Below are 19,071 nucleotides of genomic sequence, written 5' to 3' on the forward strand. Positions count from 1 at the left end.
ACGTTCATCATCGTTCAAATTTGGCTGGTGGCTTATTAACATAGGCTCCTGTGATGTGATGAACTCAAAATGCTAAATAATAATAAAATATTTCTGGTTTCCAGGGACTTTAACCACTCCCCATCCTCTCCAGCTGATCACTGTCACTCCACTGAGACGATGAGATGATGAGATGAGATTAGATTAACTTTATTGTCCCAGAGGGGAAAATTGTCTTGGGCATATAGTGCCATACACAGCCACATATCACAAGTACATAGAGGTTTTGACACTATACATACAACAGACAGAAAAAAACACATCGAAACATACAGTGTAGACCCTTGCTAACATGCACACTAAACTTCCACTGGGAAATTGTGCAAGTGGTGTAGTATAAAAATAAGACAGCGAATACTGGTTGGTTCATTGGTTCAACACTTCATCCTAATTGCTCGTAAGCATATTGCACAAGTCATCATGGGTTTATTGCACAACCCTCATTGCAATTTCCCATATGATAATGTAAAAGAATAAGAAGATAAAATAAATACAATTTTAGGAGGTACAGACCCCTCCTCAAGAACAGTGGGGTACTCAACTAAATAAAACCAGTAACTCAAGACACTGGGAGACACTGGGAGACAGTCCACAAGTAAGACAATGATAGAATGTAGTACTGTTTTGGTGATGGGTTTCATACACTTTCTGTAATAAAACATCTGAAAGCAAAAATCTTATCAAATGGGGTACGCGTGGTCTAATTTTGAGGTATCCATACTTTTATCACTTCTCATCTGGATTATTGTAATTATTATTACACTAGTGCAGTGCCCGTTCCCCCATGCACCACCCCGTGGGCGCTTCCCCCCCCGCACACACACTGCACTCTGTCAGGTCCCCCTAAGCGCAAGTTTGAAGTCGATCCGACAAACAGACAGTCCTGGAATAAGTCCAAATTGCATAAACCACTTTTTGTGTTGCCAGTAGGTGGCGCTATGCCAGATTGCATGGAATTCAGCTCCCTGCACTCCGTTGAGTCCCCCTAAGCGCACTCCCTGAGTTTTAAGTTTGAAGTCGATCAGATGAATGGTTATCAAGATAAATCGCTATTTGTGTTGCCAGTAGGTGGCGCTATGCGCAATTGCACGAAAATATGGCACTGCACTGCACAATAGGGCACACTTCCAAAGTTTGAAGTGGATCCGACCAACGCTTCTCGATGGCATGGAGCAGATGATGCTCATCCATAAGCAGTGGTGGAAACGGCCAGGTTTTACTCTGGGAACCCTACTTACACAGGATGGGGGTTCCCGGAAGTGGCGTGGCCCTAGAGGATATTATTTCTGAATGCGTGACTCATTATAGCCTACCATTATAGCCACATAAAAATCTCACTTAACTAAGATCACTGAGCTCTACTGATTACTTTACTTTACTTTACTTTATTGGTATTTAGCAGACGCCTTTATCCAAAGCGACTTACATCATGATCATATACAGCACACAATAACATGAATAGATCAAATAGAAAAACAGTAGTAAAAATATGAGAAGCCAATATAAAAGGGGAGATTAAAGGTGAGAACAGTTAAAGGAGCAATCATATAAGAAACAGAAAATTCAATTACAAACACATGGAAAGCAGGCAGAGGGAAGGGAGGGAATTCAGGAAGAGTCAATATAAAGTCTGAAGAGGTGAGTTTTAAGTTTCCTGCGGAAAATGGGGAGTGATGCAGCAGTCCTGATGTCCGGGGGAAGTTCATTCCACCATTTTGGGGCCAGGTAGGAGAAAAGTCTCGACCGAGAGCGGCTTCTGAGCCCACGTAGCAGGGGAGGGGCGAGACGTCCTGCACTAGTGGAGGGGCGGAGTGGGCGGTGAGAGGTTTGAAAAGTGACCATAGACTGTAAGTATGAGGGGGCTGTTTGGTGAACGGCCTTGAAAGCTAGTGCCAGAGTTTTGAATTTGATGCGTGCTAGGATGGGAAGCCAATGAAGCTCTCGGAAAAGGGGGGTGACATGGGAAAATCTAGGTCAATTGTAGACCAGACGGGCTGCGGTGTTCTGAATGAGCTGAAGAGGAAGTATTTCAGAGGCAGGGAGGCCTGCCAAAAGGACGTTGCAGTAGTCAATGCGTGACAGTACCAGTGCCTGTACCAGAGTTTGTGTTGCTTCTCTGGTGAGAAATGGGCGGATCTTGCGAATATTGAAGAGGGAGAACCGGCAGGAGCGTGCTGTTGCGGCAATGTAGGCAGAGAAGGTGAGTTGGTGGTCAAGGATCACTCCCAGGTTTTTAGCTGTTTGAGATGGAGTTACGGTGTGGTTGTCAATAGATATGGAGAGGTCAGGCAGGGGGGATTCTTTGGCAGGGAGGAAGATGATCTCGGTTTTTCCAGGGTTGAGTTTGAGGTGGTGATCCGCCATCCAGACACCAACGTCTTTCAGGCAGGCAGAGATCCGTGACCCAATTGAAGTATCAGAGGGGGGAAGGAAAGGTAAAGCTGTGTGTCGTCGGCCTAGGAGTGATAGGAAAAACCATGAGATGAAATGACGTGACCAAGTGAACCCATGTAGAGGAGGAACAGGAAAGGACCTAGAACAGAACCCTAGAACAGAACCTAGAACAGAACCCTTGATTTTATTCATGACAAACTTAAATATTAATGCTGCTTATTCAGCTTACAAATACATGTTCTCCTACTATTCTCTGCTGCTTTCAGGCTGCCCTCTCTCTCATGTTTACTTAACCCCCTCCCCCCTCCCCATTCAATCTCAAGGACTCGATGTTGATTTAGTTAATGACCCTGTGTTGACTGTTCTCACCTCCTTAACGACCCTATGGCCAGATCAGTTGGAGCTTGAAGGAGCGCAGAACTGAAGACAGATATTCAAATATCAAACGTGTTTCGCATCCGAATCGCACGGAAACAGGGCCCTGCACTCCGTCGGGTCGCCATCAGCGCACCCCCCGAATTTGAAGTCGATCCGACCAACGGTTCTCGAGATACGCGAAGGACAGAGAGACAGACAGACAGACGCTCCCGCAATTATAGTATAGATGTGTGCCTGTTATGTTCTTTTTTGGCTCCTTGTACAGAGCAAATTCCCTGAGGGGCAATAAAGGTTTCATTCATTCATTCATATAATAATAATAATAATAATAATAATGTGCATAATAATGACAGTGAGGAGGTCACAATCCATGATCATGTCATCACTGATGTCATATTCGGGACCTATAAGGGTGTGCTCTGCAAGTCCTCTGTAGTTGTTCATAGATTGATCTCACGAGAACCCTCTGCAACAGTTCCCATCTTCGAGCCTTGCAGACTCAGCTATCAAGTGCTACAGCGTTCCTAGTTATCGAGACTTCAGCTTACCAAGTGTGCCTTGGACATCAAGTATCCACACGTAAATCCACCAGTCTCACAGCTTGCCTAACATCTATAGGCTATGGTTTATGTCCCGCCAAAGAACTTATTGATAAGAAGCGCTGGCGAGGGACAATCGCACACAAGAGCCATTTTGGAGACACCCATGACGATGACACCACGCAAAAGAGGCGATTTTCGGGCCAAAATGGCGGCAGCGCTGATCTAAGACTCGCTTCTTTCCTTCCATATTCTTTGTTACTCTTCGACGACTGCACACGTCAAAACGTGCTAAAACATTTATATTATACAGTCTATGGCTAAAACACACATCTATCCATAACTAGATGCTCGCACAGTCCCTAAAACAGAAACAAAACGTAACTTTAGGGCTCATGATTAACTCATTGAGTGCCAGCCACTTTTGGAAAACGGATGCTCCCAGTGCCAGCCCTTTCAGAGCGTTTTCAGTGATTTCTCGAGGTCCACAGAATATTGTGTGATATTACTATGTAAACACCGAACACGCCCAAAGAACGATGAGACTATCTTGTATCATCAGCAAAAAAAGTTTATTGATATCATTTTCCGTTCTATAGTTATGAGCAGTAGAAGATAGGTTGGTTTCAGCAAAAACAGACGTTTCAAACTAGAAGCTGAGATAATGAGCCTTTTGTGAAATGAAGCATTTCAAGCACATCACTGACTCTGAAGCTAATATTTTCTGATGTAGTGACACCTCAAAAATAATTTCCTTCAATAAAAGAAAAAGGAAAACAAAGGAATTTTGATGGCAAAATAATATTTTTTAGCTGCAACCAGCAGCGCTGGCCCCTGCGTGCGCAGACCCTACACTTTCTTGCTGGTCTTGATTTACTGCTGGTGGGCATCAGATATTCTAGCTTGTGTTTGCCAATCTGTCTGTCCATCAAGCCTGCTGTCTGGGTCGGTGTTGTATGGTGCCCTGCGTGCCCCACCCCCCTCAACTGCACACTCCTCCTCCGTGGGAGTGTCTCTGGTGGCTCTCTGCTGCGTTTGCTCTGCACTGAAAAGTGCGCTACACCCAGCTTTTTCACAGCGTTCCGCCGTTTTTGTCGCCGGCTCCCAGCGCTTCCAGCTGAGAATAATGTAACCTTTTCTGGCAACTAATCATGTGGAGGGGCTATCGCAGCAGAGACGGAGGGGCTCAATTGTGGGAGCAGCTAACGTTATGCTTCATGCATATCGATGCATACCGATGCGGTTTCCGTTTCCCCATGACTTCTTCTCTGTTTTTTCCTCACCTTTCTCTAATCTGGAGAGCACTGTCGCCACCTAATGGGTCCGTAAAATAGCTTATATACCTTCAACATCCCCCATATTTTTACAGGAGATGCATCAGGCTTTGATCCATGTCCCACCGTCAAAAAACGCAATTGACGACTTTAGTCGTCATTGGCACTCTACGTTACTATTTGATTTGACGACGATAGTCGTCATTGGCACTCAATGAGTTAAATACAAACAAACCAAGGAGGAAAAGCCAGAAAGTGCTTCACACTGCTGCAGTCATCAGTAACTCTCATAATGTTGTCTGTGTTCTGCGCCTGGACCGCACTCGCAGATAAAGTTTAAAGAATCGTGCTTAATCCAACAAGATCATCTCACGGGAAACACTAACGTTACAGCTGGCATTCCTTGGGAATTCTGCGCGTCCTCAACGTTGTGTCAGGAATATAAACAAAAGCCGTATAGCCAATCAAAACTCGGTATGCAAATACAAGAATGGTTCTACCATTAACCTTGCTAAACAGTGTTAAAGCGAAAGTGTCCCCGAGTTATCATTACTGTGGTATAGATTTAGAAATACAAATATGTGTTTCATTTCCATGATGCTGTGTATTATATTACAAAATAAAATACGTTGCCTTTTGTTCATCATTTATTATATATGATCTCTGTTTTGTTCGTTTTCAGATTCACTCGGAGAGAAAATGTCTTGGAGACAAGAGGAGCATCTCTCCTGTACTGTCTGCTGTGACATCTTTAAAGATCCTGTCATCCTGAAATGTAGCCACAGCTTCTGTAAAGCCTGTCTGCAGAGATGGTGGACAAGGAACCAAATGCGTGAGTGTCCAGTTTGTAGGGCTGCATCTTCAAGAAAACCACCACCATGTAACTTGGTGTTGAAGAACATGTGTGAGGCCTTCTTACTGGAGAGAGATCAGAGAGCTTCAGCAGAGTCTGAGCCTCTCTGCAGTTTGCACTCTGAGAAACTCAAGCTCTTCTGTCTGGACCATCAGCAGCTTGTGTGTCATCGCTGTCTGGATTCAGACACACACAACCACCACAGAATCAGATCCATTACCATCCATGAATCTGCACGCCATCACAAGAACAAACTCCAGGAATCTCTGAAGACCTTAAATGAGAAACTGCAGCTCTTTAATAAAGTTAAAGGAAACTGTGATCAAACAGCAGCACACATTAAGGTCCAGGCCCGACATACAGAGAAGCAGATTAAGGAGGAGTTTAAGAAGCTTCAGCAGTCCCTTCAAGGGTTTCTACAAGAGGAAGAGAAGGCCAGGATCAATGCACTGAGGGAGGAAGAGGAGCAGAAGAGTCAGACGATGAAGGAGAAGATTGAGGGTCTGAACAGAGAGATAGCAGCTCTTTCTGACACAGTCAAAGCCATAGAGAAGGAGCTGAGGGCTGAAGACATCTCTGTCCTGCAGAACTACAAGGCTACAGTGGAAAGAGTCCAGCGCTCCCTGCTGGAGGATCCACAACTGGTCTCAGGAGCTCTGATAGACGAGGCCAAACACCTGGGCAACCTGAGCTTCACAGTCTGGCACAAGATGGGGAAGATGGTCTCCTACACCCCTGTGGTTCTGGACCCAAACACCGCCCATCCAAAACTGATCGTCTCTGAGGATCTGACCAGTGTGAGCCGTGGAGAGAGACAGCAGCTTCCTGACAATCCAGAGAGGTTTGACATGTGTTGGAGTGTCCTGGGCTCTGAGGGCTTTAAGTCTGGATATCACTGCTGGGATGTTGAGGTTGGACACTGTACAGGCTGGAGACTGGGTGTGTGCGTAGAGGGTCCGAGGAAGGGATTCGCACTGTCTGCATTATGGAGAATACGTTTCTTTACTAATGGTAAATACAGTGCAGTCTCTCCATCAGGTACAGTCACTGATCTCACAGTGAAGAAGAAGCTCCAGAGGGTCAGCGTGCTTCTTGACTGGGACAGAGGAGAGCTGTCATTCTTTGATCCTGATACTGACACCAACATACACACCTTCAGACATCCCTTCACTGACAGGCTGTTTCCTTTTTTTTCCACTGTGGAAGATGGAAACACTCTGAAGGTAATACCAGTGAAGGTCTCTGTTAGACCCAGTTAGAGAGAGAGAGAGAGTCTGTGTGTGTGTGTGTGTGTGTGTGTGTGTGTGTGTGTGTGTGTGTGTGTGTGTGTGTGTGTGCGTGTGCGTGTGCGTGTGCGTGTGCGTGTGCGTGTGCGTGCGTGTGTATCTCTCAGTGAGGACAAGCCATTGTCCACCATGACAGGAACCTTCTGCACAGTGAACTCACACACCTAATTTTGATTTTAAGTTGTATCAGTTTGGCTGAGAACAAAAATCCAGTTTATTCGATCTAGTTTCATTTTGAAATAGATATATTTTTGTGTGTGTGGGTGTGTACTTGGCCAATTCCCCCTGTTTTCCCAGTCGTTGGTCCACCCCCTCTGCCGATCTGGGGAGAGTTGCAAATGCTTCCTCTGATACATGTGCAGTTACAAGGACTTCTCACTGACACCCCAGAGTTTCACCAGCAGGACGTAGCGTGTGGGAGGATCACAGGGGACAGGCCCCCCGACCGACCAGTGCAGTGACCAGGACACATACCCTTTAGCCCGTTTCCCAGACAATTAACCAAGCCGGAGGTAACACGGGGGCTCAAACCTGCGAGCCTCTGGTAGGCAGGGAATCTATTGCTGCACGCCCCGGACTACCTGTTTATTTTATTTTGTATTATTTTTATTATATATATATTTTTTGGGTTACCTGTTTATGATAAGTAGAAACAGAGCACACTGAACTGGCATCACTCATCTCTACCGTGCCTCTGGCTTGCCCTCGAGGTCTCGCCCTCTTCTCAGACACAGCTCTACTGGCATGCTCTTTGTGCATGCACAGTTGAGCAAGTGAACAATTCTGGGTCGTGCCAACTTTTTGCCCAATTATATTAGTAGGATGTTTTAAAAGCATGCATCAGATTGTTTTGACCTTTTTCTTCTTTTTGTGAAGAAACGTGTTAAAGGGATGATCGTTCAGTTTGTTTGAAGTGGGGTTGTATGAGATACTTGCATACTGTCAGTGTTCTACATGCAGTAGAATGCAGCCAGCGCGCTCCCAGTTTGGAGAAATGGAGACCAGCTGCGTTAGGCAAGTAGAGCTGTCTGCTGAGTGTGAAGGAGGCCATGAGCAAGAACGAGATAAACAACAAACACAACACAACAAAATGCTTCTATACTGCTCACCTGGCATAATACAAGTCTCCACAAGCCCTGAGATTTTTTTTTTTTTTCAGATTTCAGATTTCTGATTTCTTTTATTCACACACACTTGAAAAAATATATAACTTGAAAACTTTAAGATGCCACGTTGAAATGAAAATACATAATTTACACCCTGTTTTGAGCTGAAATCTTGTAGCCAGGCACGCAACTCCACTTGTACTAGCAGGTACTGCCGCACCTGGCTACAGTGAACATTTCAGCTAAAAACAGGAAGTAAATGACATCTTTTCAAGTCAACTTGGCATCTCAGGGCTTGTGGAGAGTTTGATTATGCCAGGTGAGCAGTATAGAAGGATTTTATGTATTTGTTTCCGGGTTGTTTTTTTTTACATTTTTGCTCATGGCCTCCTTCACACTCAGCACACAGCTCTACTTGCCTGACACAGCCGGTCTCAATTTCTCTAAACTGGAACCGCGCCGGCTGCATTCTACTGCATGTAGAACACTGACTGTATGCAAGTACCTCATAGGACTCCACTTCAAACAAACTGAACTATCCCTTTAATGGCGTTGGATGGAAATTCTTTAACTTTGGAGACAAAGTTTATTATGTTATTGTTAACAATAATAATACAGTTATAAGTTATTTTGTACTAAGGCCCTGTTTACACAGCAATGCTCCCTGGATAAAACGGCAAACTTTTTTTTTGTTAGTGCCTTCCTTTTACACGGGAATGTCGTTATTGGTGCCTGAAAATGCAAAAAAAGTGAAAACAGGTCCCAGAGTGGAATTCTTGATAACGGCCTGTTGCATTTAAGGTATAATTTTATCGGCCTGTCATATTGGCAGAAATGTTTGTTTCAGCCGCTATTTTCTTTTAAAGCCAAGTTGGATCTCTGTGGTCCTGCAATTCTTCAAAGAAAAATAAATAAAGAAATGTTGGTTCTTCAAGTTCAGCTATTTATTAACCATGCAGCACACTCAGTTACAGATACATCCAGCCTGATGTAGCGTCCTCTACTGAATATCTGCTCTCTAATCCAGACTAACGTATGTGTGTGTGTGTGTGTGTGTGTGTGTGTATGTGTGTGTAGGAACGCTAGTTGTTTCTGCCCTCTGGTAGCACATTTCATACACAGAGGCAATTCAAAGTGATTTACATCAAATAGATGAAAGCCAAGAGCGTGCAGAAATAAAAAATATATATTACAAAATCAAAGTGAAAGTGCTAATATATTTTTTTACCGCTCTAAAGAAAAGGCAGAATCAAGTGGCGTTAATTCTTGGTATTGAGTCGTTACGTCACACTGGTAAGTAAGTAAGTAAGTAAAATTTATTTATATAGCACCTTTCACAGAGCAAGGTCACAAAGTGCTTCACAGTTCACATCATCAAATACAGTTAAAACAATGAATCAGCAATTTATCAAACAACAGTGAATCATACAGAAATGAATGAATCAAATGCAACACAAGTAATACACAGTGATAAACAAGAGGCTAAGTAAAAGCCAAACTGAAAAGATGGGTTTTTAGCTGCTTTTTAAAAATGTCGATGGAGGCAGCACATCTTAAGGCTAGTGGAAGGGCGTTCCACAGATTGGGAGCAACAGACTGAAAAGATCTGTCACCTTTAGTTTTAAGCCTCGAGCGAGGAACAGCTAGAAGGCCCTGGTCCGAAGACCTAAGTGGCCTGCTAGTGGAGTAGGGATGTAACAGATCACAGATGTAGGCAGGTGCTTGACCATGCAGGGCTCTAAAAGTGAAAATAAGAACTTTAAACTGGATCCTAAATTTGATGGGCAGCCAGTGTAAGTGAGCTAAAATGGGGGTAATATGGCATCTCTTAGTGGACTTGGTCAACAGCCTCGCAGCAGCATTTTGGACCACTTGTAGTCGGTCCAAAGATGCTTTGCTAAGGCATGTGAAAAGAGCATTGCAGTAGTCAAAACGAGAAGATACAAAGGCATGTATAATCATTTCTAGCTCAGCTTGAGAGACAATAGAACGGAGTTTAGAAATATTTCTAAGATGAAAAAATGAAGTCCGGCTCACATTCTTAATATGTTTGTCTAAGCACATGTTTTGGTCAAAAACAACTCCAAGGTTCCTGAGATTGGTTCGCACTGAAGATGAAAGAGACCCCATACATTGCGCAACCTTAGGAACAATACTGTCCAGGGCAACAATAAGGACCTCGGTCTTGTCAGGGTTCAACTGGAGAAAGTTATTGGCCATCCAGTCCTTAATGGCTGACAGACAGTTGAACAGGACAGACAGATTGTCCATTTTATCTGGCTCGAAAGAAATGTGCAGCTGAACATCGTCAGCGTAACAGTGATAAGCAACACCTTCAAATTGTCTAATAATCAGACCTAGGGGAAGCATATAAGCCCCGAATAAAATAGGACCCAAAACCGATCCCTTGGTGACACTAAGGGCCCTATCTTCGCAACGGTGGTCATTTTGCGTTAGCGCCGTTTTGCGCTGGAATAGCGCCACGCAAAGCCCTAATTGTGGGCATGTCGGGCCGCTGCGCTTAACGTCATCTCGGTGCAAACGTCCATAGGCGTGTTTATGCCCATAACAAGGTGAGATCCCTCCCCTTAAAAGCCACAGCGTCACTGCCATCACGTCTGTGACAGCAGCTTCTTTCTTGCTCAGTGCAAACAGAGTGACAGAGTGAGAGAGAGAAAAGAGAGAGGGAGAGGGAAGAGAGAATTGGAGGATGAACCAGTTTGGATTCGTAACGAAAATTGATGCTTTTGTAATTAGTAGCCTATTAATTAGTCGTTTCGCTCATATAGGCTATAACATACACATTTAAAAATATTTGTTTCTTTAATAGGGTAGGGATGTGTGAGACTTTAATTCTAGCCTATTTCAATAGCCTATACCAGAATTGTTAAGCTATTGTTGCATGGTGCAATTGCAGGGAGAGAGGTTACTGTATAGCCTACTGGCCGGTGTTGTGTCAAAAAGTGATTTGCTGCCAGAAACTGATTTAGATCCGCGGGACCGCACACAGCGCTGCCTCAGTGCCTCTACCCACCCTGTGCACCGACAATGGCACCGACCCATCCAGCCTGCCTACCCGGCCGAGCTCACACCTTCTCCGGGGAGCCTCCAGGACACGGCACACTAGCCGAACACTTAAAAGCACCCCTCCCCGCGCTACACACAGACTCCCGCCCCGCCAGACCCTCATTCCCCTGGTAATCCAATTCAAAACGCAAATCACTTTTTCGCACAATGACAAACAAATTATCATTGTTAAATCAAGCCATGCGTAATGGGCCTATCCAAGTGAGGATTTCCTGCACTGCGCCAGAGAATACTGTCTGTGCTCAGGCGTACGCCTGGCGTAGAGGGTTTTTTTGCGCTAAGACCAGCTATAGTTATATACCTATAGCTCTCGCCGGCCCTCTTCGCCGTCGCTCTCGAGCCCCTTGCCTTAAAAATACGTGGTCCACCCAGGTATTGCAGGCCTGAAGGTCGGGGGTATCGAGACACGTATTAGTTTGTATGCTGACAAGCATATGACGCGGTTCGCGGTCTTAAAGGGATACACACACAAATGCTGCATCAATGGGTTAACCCTCAATCTTAACCCTCAAGCTCAACCCTCAATCTTAGTAGCCCTCAAAACTGCGTGTTAAGGGCTATCTTGCGACTTTAAAATGGGACAGCCCTTAAAAGCAGATACGTCTTCAGACTGTGGGGGGCAGCAATACGCCAAAGCTCCATCCAGTCTGTCAATTCAAAAGAAGAAGAAGAGGAAAAAAGCATCCCTACAAATGTAAATATTTCCTTGGGTAACCCTTTATTTTACAGGTACCCTAGTTACATATGAACTATTTGTAATTACACATGAACACCAAATGTAATTACACAGTAATTACCAATAGTTCTAAATTACGTTCATATGTAGTTACATTGTAACAGACCTGTAAAATGGAGTGAGTCTGTTCAACTGTAGTTCATATGTAGTTACATTGTAACAGACCTGTAAAGTGGAGTGAGACTGTTCAACTGTAGTTCATATGTAGTTACATGGTACCGGACCTGTAAAGTGGAGTGAGTCTTTTCAACTGTAGGTCATATGTAGTTACATGGTAACGGACCTGTAAAGAAGCTCCGGGCTGGGACAGAGATTGCTAAAACCCAGTGGTGGATTTGAACCACTGAACTTCTGATTGCAAAGCAAGCGGCTTTAACCACTCAGCCACGCGGGCTTTCCAAATTTCATGGTGGAGTTTAAGAGGATAACTATGTCAGTCAGATGTAGTTGCTGTCACTTCATAGCTTTGTTATTATACACAGAGACTTGGGGGAAAATATTAGTTACAATGTAACTACATATGAACTACAGTTGAATATACTCACTCCACTTTACAGGTCTGTTACCATGTAACTACATATGAACTACAGTTGAACAGACTCACTCCATTTTACAGGTCCGTTACAATGTAACTACATATGAACTACAATTGAACAGACTCACTCCATTTTACAGGTCTGTTACAATGTAACTACATATGAACATCATTTATAACTATTGGTAATTACTGTGTAATTACATTTGGTGTTCATGTGTAATTACAAATAGTTCATATGTAACTAACCTGTAAAATAAAGGGTTACCTTTCCTTGTTAATATAGATGTAGAAATTACGATAACCATTGTATTATCTTAGTTTAAATGTCTTTTTTTGGATTTCCGTTTTGGAGCCTAACACAATTGTCGTTGCTAACTATCGATAGTCAGTAGCCATGCTGGTGTGGTCAAGCCATCTGAATGGATCTAGCTGATGACACGCAAGGGATTCTGGGATCGCACGTATAATATATAATATATATGTATATATACCGTATATATATATATATATATATTATAATTATATATAATATAATTATTATAATTATATATATATATATATATATATATATATATATATATATATAATATATATAATTATAATAATTATATATATATATATATATATATATATATATATATATATATATATATACATACACACACACACACACACACACACACACACACACACACACACAACTTCACATTTTAACAACTAGGTCCTAGGGTGGAGACTCTGGAGATGATGCGCCATGGCTGCAGTTATGGAAATCGCCCGATCTGCCGCCTCCCAAAATCATGACTGACAGACAGACACCACCCACCCACCTGGGCACCATCATGCAACTGTGCGCCATTGTAATGCTGTGATATTGAACCCAGGAGCAGAGACGACAGAGTCAAAGTCAGTTTTAAGTCTTTTACTGAGACTTTCAAAGTTCACAAAAATAAACAAGAAAAGAGTGAAACCAGCCTAAAGGGTGTCGGGCGGCTGACAATAAACTAAAAGGATCATAAGGCAGGCAGGAACAGTCCAGAGGCTCAAAAGGTTCCCCAGGAAGCAGGATCAGTCCAGAGAATAATTTCACAGAGGAACTCAGGGAGGAACAGGCAGTGACACAGCAGCAGTGGTTCAACGAGCAGCAACGGTGTCTGAAAGCAGAGATGATTATATAGGTGGCCAACCAGGTGCAGAAGATCATAAGGAATTAGCAAAGAATTATGTCACTGTGTTTTCAGAGGCTGCTTTCTCCCGCTGCTCCGCTTAGCACGGGATGGCTGCCTAGTACCACGGAAAGCAACGGCCTGGGCCTCTGCGCGCTCTGGCTGTTTCAGCACCTCGGACAGTTCCTCTGCTGTAGCCTGGCGCGCTCGTTTCAGGGGATGTGTCAGCCATCGCTTCATACTACTGTTTATCCTGCCTTTTAGACAGAAAATGGCAGCTGTGAAAAGGGTCTATCATGACAGACACTGCCGCCAACCACGCCCACTTTTTTTGACTTTGTCAAACCAAACGGTTGAGCTATATTTAGAATCGGGAGAGACCATAGAACATTTCACTAGGACAAAAAAAAAAAAAAACTTGAAAAAAATATTTTCTTTAAATCAATTTTTTCTTAAGGTTTTGGTCTGAGTGAAATGTTATGTGCGCTCTCCTGTTTCTAAATATATCTGAACCGTTTGGGTTGACCAAGTAAAACTATTGAATGAATGAATGAATGAGAGTATATATACATGCAGACATATGGGCCCTATTCTCCCACAAGCCTTCGGCGCTAAAACGGGCCTTAAACGCAAAAAAACGTGCCTTGCGCCTGTTTTGGGACGATATCAATATGGCTTTAGGCTGCCAAATGCGCTTTAGGCCGAATGGGCGTGGCGCAGCCCCAGAATGGGCCAAAGTGGGCGTGTCGGCCTTAAATCTCGGCGTACTGATATCTTGGCACCTGCCTTAAATTTAGCGCTTTGCGCCTTTGAAAACCAGGCCTATTCACTGCGCCAGTGCACTTGTGCCTCTCCCCTGTCACCCTTCTCTGTCTCTCTCTGAAACCAGGCGTATTCAGTGCGCCAGTGCTCTTCTGCCTCTGAGTCACCCTTCTCTCTCTCTCTCTGACTCCCTCGCTCAAACAGACACAACACATAGCAGCCACGCAGCACCCAGCTTCCCATAGGAAATAGCAGTTGTAAGTTTACTGCCTGTGAATGTCCACTCCCAGCATGCAATTGGGTCCTCCATTTCGCTACTAAATAGAGCCGAAATAGATATAAAAGGTAGATCTAAAATAATGTGTAATGGTAAGACAACCTGCAATTGTCGAACATTTCAATATTGGACCAAATAAAACATGAAATGAAACACCACCCTATGTGAAACATATATGTCCTCTTGAGCCTATATATACCCTGTGTGGATTTAACGTGATTTAGGTAAGTGACAGCGGAACGCGCTTCGGAAGCTTCTACTGTCATCTGCTATACTGTGATGTGCGCTCCAATAACTTCGCCCTACTCCACATTTAGTTTTACAATAAAAACACATTTATGCAATGACTTTACATAATGTAGGGTATATTTATGTGCATCATTCTACCTGCAGCAGGGGAGAGAAAACGATATCTTTCTGGACAAACTTTCACCAATCTAATAGGCTATATTTTTCTAGCTGATGCATTTAGTACATTATTTTCACTTTGATCTTGCTATAGTGTAGCGTATTTACATGCTTGCAGTATTGAAACTGCAGTTAGATTGGTTTGAGAAGCATAATAATATGGAATAATAGCCTATAATGCAGACAGACAGGCTGGATGAAGAGAGGGGGGGGGGGGGCAGAGCGTTTGGCTTTCGTCTGGTTTTGCGGGATCACTGGAATTGGAGCTAAAAAGGCAAGCGTGCGATTCGTTTATTGCACTTATCCAATGAGCATGACGGTGCATAATTTTACGCCTAAAAGGCGTGGTTGTAATGCTTTGGGCTGCATCTAGCGCCAGCACGACGATATCAAGTGCGCCTTTCCACGCCCACTGCTTTGATCTGCGCCTGCCGCTCGGCCTAGAAACTGCGCCGATGCAACGATAGGGGCCATTATGCCTATACATATACTATACATTCATACATACCTGCACATAGAATACGAAAATAAAAACAAACAAAAAAATAAACTATAATTTATCAGTTATACGTCAACCTTCTCCTCCTGTCCCACGCTTTAGAAAGAAATTCAGAGAATGCAAAAATATTATCAAAAAGATATTCGAGTAGAACTCCGTTCTCACTATCTATCATATTTAGCTCAGGAGTATGGACTATTTTAAACATTGTTTCTCTCAAGTCATGATATACAAAGGACAATATAAAATGAAATGAATTTCATTCTCCACCTCATTCAACTCACAGTATTCACATATTCTATCCTCCTCAGCTACCCCTCTGTATCTTCCTGTTTCAATATGTAATGGTAGGATGCCACATCTTATCTGTGCACGGAGCGATCTCTGACTTTTGGACAAATTATACAAAACATATTTTTCACATTTATAATCTTTTTTAAATAAACAATATGTTCTTAATTTTGGCTTTTGCCAAATTTCTTCAGCCCAGGATTGTAGACATTTAACCCGGATTCGATTTTTAAACTCCTCCACATTCACAGTTTTTCTTTGAAAATAATGGTCTTCCAGACCACATTCCTGTAGTAAGTCATACAGTTCAGAAACCCATTCCCCTTCAGCAAACAAATCCCAAAAGAAAATATGGCTAGCCACCCTGTTGGGTGGTAAACCCAGCAGCCTGTTCCAAAGACCCACCATACTGGCCTTCCACCTAATTTCACAGGAGTCCCACCCCATATCTCCATTAGCTGCCAAAATGGGGGCATATTTATGAAGTCCCAGGTAGAATCTGATTGCTCGATTCTGGACTCGTTCATTCAACTGAAACCTTTTGAAACCCCAAACCCCCGAAACATAATCTAAGACAGGACATACACACGTTTGATACAATTTCGAATAAGTAGAGTAGCCCATGTCTCTCAACATTTTGGTCTTACCCATAATACCTCCCAATGCCCTGCTTGCTGAGTCTGCTAGAGCAGAAACACCATGGAAAAAATGTATTCATCAAAAAACAAACCAAGGTACTTATACTTATCTGTAAACTCGAGTTGTTTGTCCCCAATACAAAACTGAAAATAACTTTTCTCTCTACCTGGATTTCTAAAGTGCATTACTTGTGATTTCTTTTGATTAATACACAATCTCCATTTCTTACACCACTCATTAACACATATCAGCATCATTTGTAAATCTTCTTCCCTTTCTGAAAGCAAAATAATATCATCCGCGTAAAGAAGGATGTTTACAATTACCTGACCACATAATACCCCTTTCCCCAGTTGCTTTATCTCTCTGGCCAAATCATTAATAAAAACGGCGAATAGAGTTGGAAACAAAACATCCCCTTGTTTGACACCAGAGAGAGTAGAAAACCATTCTGTAAAATAATCCTTCACTTTCACACAGGCAACAGGTTGTTTGTATATTGAGGTAATAGCTTGATGGAACTTTCCATTTACCCCAATTTGGTGAAGCTTATATTTAAGGAGGTCGTGATGAACAAGATCAAACGCCTTCTGGAAATCAATAAAACAACAAAAAGTGGGCTTTTTATGCTTCAGTCTGTTTCTAACGACTGTAGTCGCTGTATAAATATGATCTATACATGTCTCTAAACTCTGTCTCTGACAGTGCGGTGTCTAAATTCTTCAAATCATTTGTAGAATATATCACATCTGTACGGGCCAGCTGGGACATATTAAAGTGGAACTGAACCTGTTCGTCACGTGCATAATGAGTCCATTTCAGACTGAAAACATAGTTTGTCTAAGATGACAGGTTGAGAGGCAGGTCATCATGTCGATGATTTTATTTGACAATTCTGGGGACTGGATTGGGCTTTGGCCAATCCTGGCGTGTTCCGCCTCCAAATCGAGTGTGTTGTGGCGCTCCCCTCGGGAAGAGCCTTTTGACGAGAGGAGTGGAGCTCAGCGAGCCGCAGGCAGCCAGCTGCCTTCGTGTTGCCGAGCGGAGAGTGCAGCACGTCGGCCTGTAATCTCCGAGGTGCAACCCCTGACAACCAACTTGTTGACAGACTCAACGGAGTTAACCATCCTCTCTGTTTTTCCTTCATCTGCAGGCTGCCAGGGTGGAAGAGCAGGCCCATGCCAAAGCAGATAGCGGACATGCTGGGCCAAAGCAGCACAACCACACCCATCTGCACCCCCATGAGCATCTGCACTCTGCCATGCCCAGTACTCCCAGTACTCCCAGTACCAGAGCGGACCAGACCATCAAGCCCAGAGGCTCTGTTGGGACTGTGGTGGATCGCCCTGCTCCTTCCAGGTCGTCCCCAGCAGCAAGCTTCTGCCCCGGCCCTCGCAGACACAATTTGGGCATAGTCAGACTTAAGCTCTGATTGGCTGAGTCTGGACAGAGGCGTGCTCTGATTTTTTTAATTGGCTTAACTTCACTAGCTGTAGAGGAGGCGGGCTGAGGACATGGGTACACTAACAAGTACATTACAACATCACAAATTGGTGAAACTATCCAATTTGTACTCAATACATCAAATCAAATTAACCATGTCCTTTTAACAAAGAACGTCGGTCATGTTTTGCTGCAATGCAACGAAGGGTGTAACTTAAATACATTCTGCAAACTAGATGCAATTATATTGGATAACACTTGGATACAACTAACACAATTAAATAATAATAATTTATGTAAGTTGCTTATCAGGAGTAATTCATATTAGCTCATTAGTAATGAAATGTAAGTTTTCTGATTGATAAGTTAAGAGTACCACTGCTACCTCACTTGTACATGATTACCCACTAATAGCCAGTGTTGATAAAGGAACATTTTGGGGCGTCCTGTAGACTCTGTGTTATGCTGTGTATAATGGTTTGGACCCAGGAGCAGAGACGACAGAGTCAGGAGTCAAAAATACTTGTCTTTTACTTGAGACTTTGAACACAGGAACAAAATAAACAATAACAGCAATTAAGCCTAAAGCTAATTCTAGCCTATACAGTAGTCGAAGACCGACGAATAAACTAATATCTTGAGACAGATGAATTAGGAGCTCAGTCCAGCATAAAGTTCAGTGAGGTCCATCCAGAGAGTCTCGAACCGGAGTAGCCAGAACACAGCAGCAGCTTGGCAACGATCGGCACTGGAGTCTGCAAGCAGAAGAGGTTATAAAGGCTGCCAACCAGGTGCAAACTATCACAGTAATTAAGCGAGTGACGTCATGGCCTTTCCCTATCCACCTTATTTTTGAATGCCCCACTGTAAAAAAGAATCGTGGGTACAAGGTCCGGTTTAACATGACTCATTGTTGCCGCTTGCCATTTCCTTTGTTATACTCTGGCTGCAGACCCGAATTATAAACCGGAAGCTGGAGTCCGTTATAAAAGTTATAAATATAGTCACGTTATAAACAACTAACCAACGCTGGAGGTCCGTATGGAAACTCGAAATGTGTGTTACTCGAAATGGTTAAAAGTTAAATCAATTTGGTGGCGTTTTACTGCTATGTAACATAGCTAGCTAGCCGCTAACATTAGCCACAGTTAGTAGCCGACTACCCACAATGCATTACGTTATCCCAGCACCCGAACGACACGGCTGTAGAGCAGAATGGCTCTGCTGTAAAAGGGTAAAATCCTCATAGACGTTTTTTTTGTCAGGGGCTGGGGGGTTATCTAAATTGGTTACACCGGAAATAGAACCCATACTTAACGTAAGGCAAAATGGCCGCCAAAAATAAGGTGGATAGGC

At 43.4% G+C, this 19,071-nt stretch overlaps 1 protein-coding gene across 1 annotated transcript; it reads left to right on the forward strand.

The window, feature by feature from the left end:
- Positions 1-5,323: 5,323 nt before the first annotated feature.
- On the forward strand, positions 5,324-17,704 carry LOC310777407 (E3 ubiquitin-protein ligase TRIM39-like; the record flags this gene model as incomplete). Its single annotated transcript, XM_083637737.1, has 2 exons — positions 5,324-6,700; positions 17,426-17,704. 2 exons carry the CDS (start codon positions 5,324-5,326, stop codon positions 17,702-17,704), a joined length of 1,656 nt encoding a protein of 551 aa, XP_083493863.1.
- Positions 17,705-19,071: the final 1,367 nt, after the last annotated feature.

This window comes from Poromitra crassiceps (assembly GCF_964638095.1).
Source record: "Poromitra crassiceps genome assembly, chromosome: 5".
Classification (NCBI taxonomy): domain Eukaryota; kingdom Metazoa; phylum Chordata; class Actinopteri; order Beryciformes; family Melamphaidae; genus Poromitra; species Poromitra crassiceps.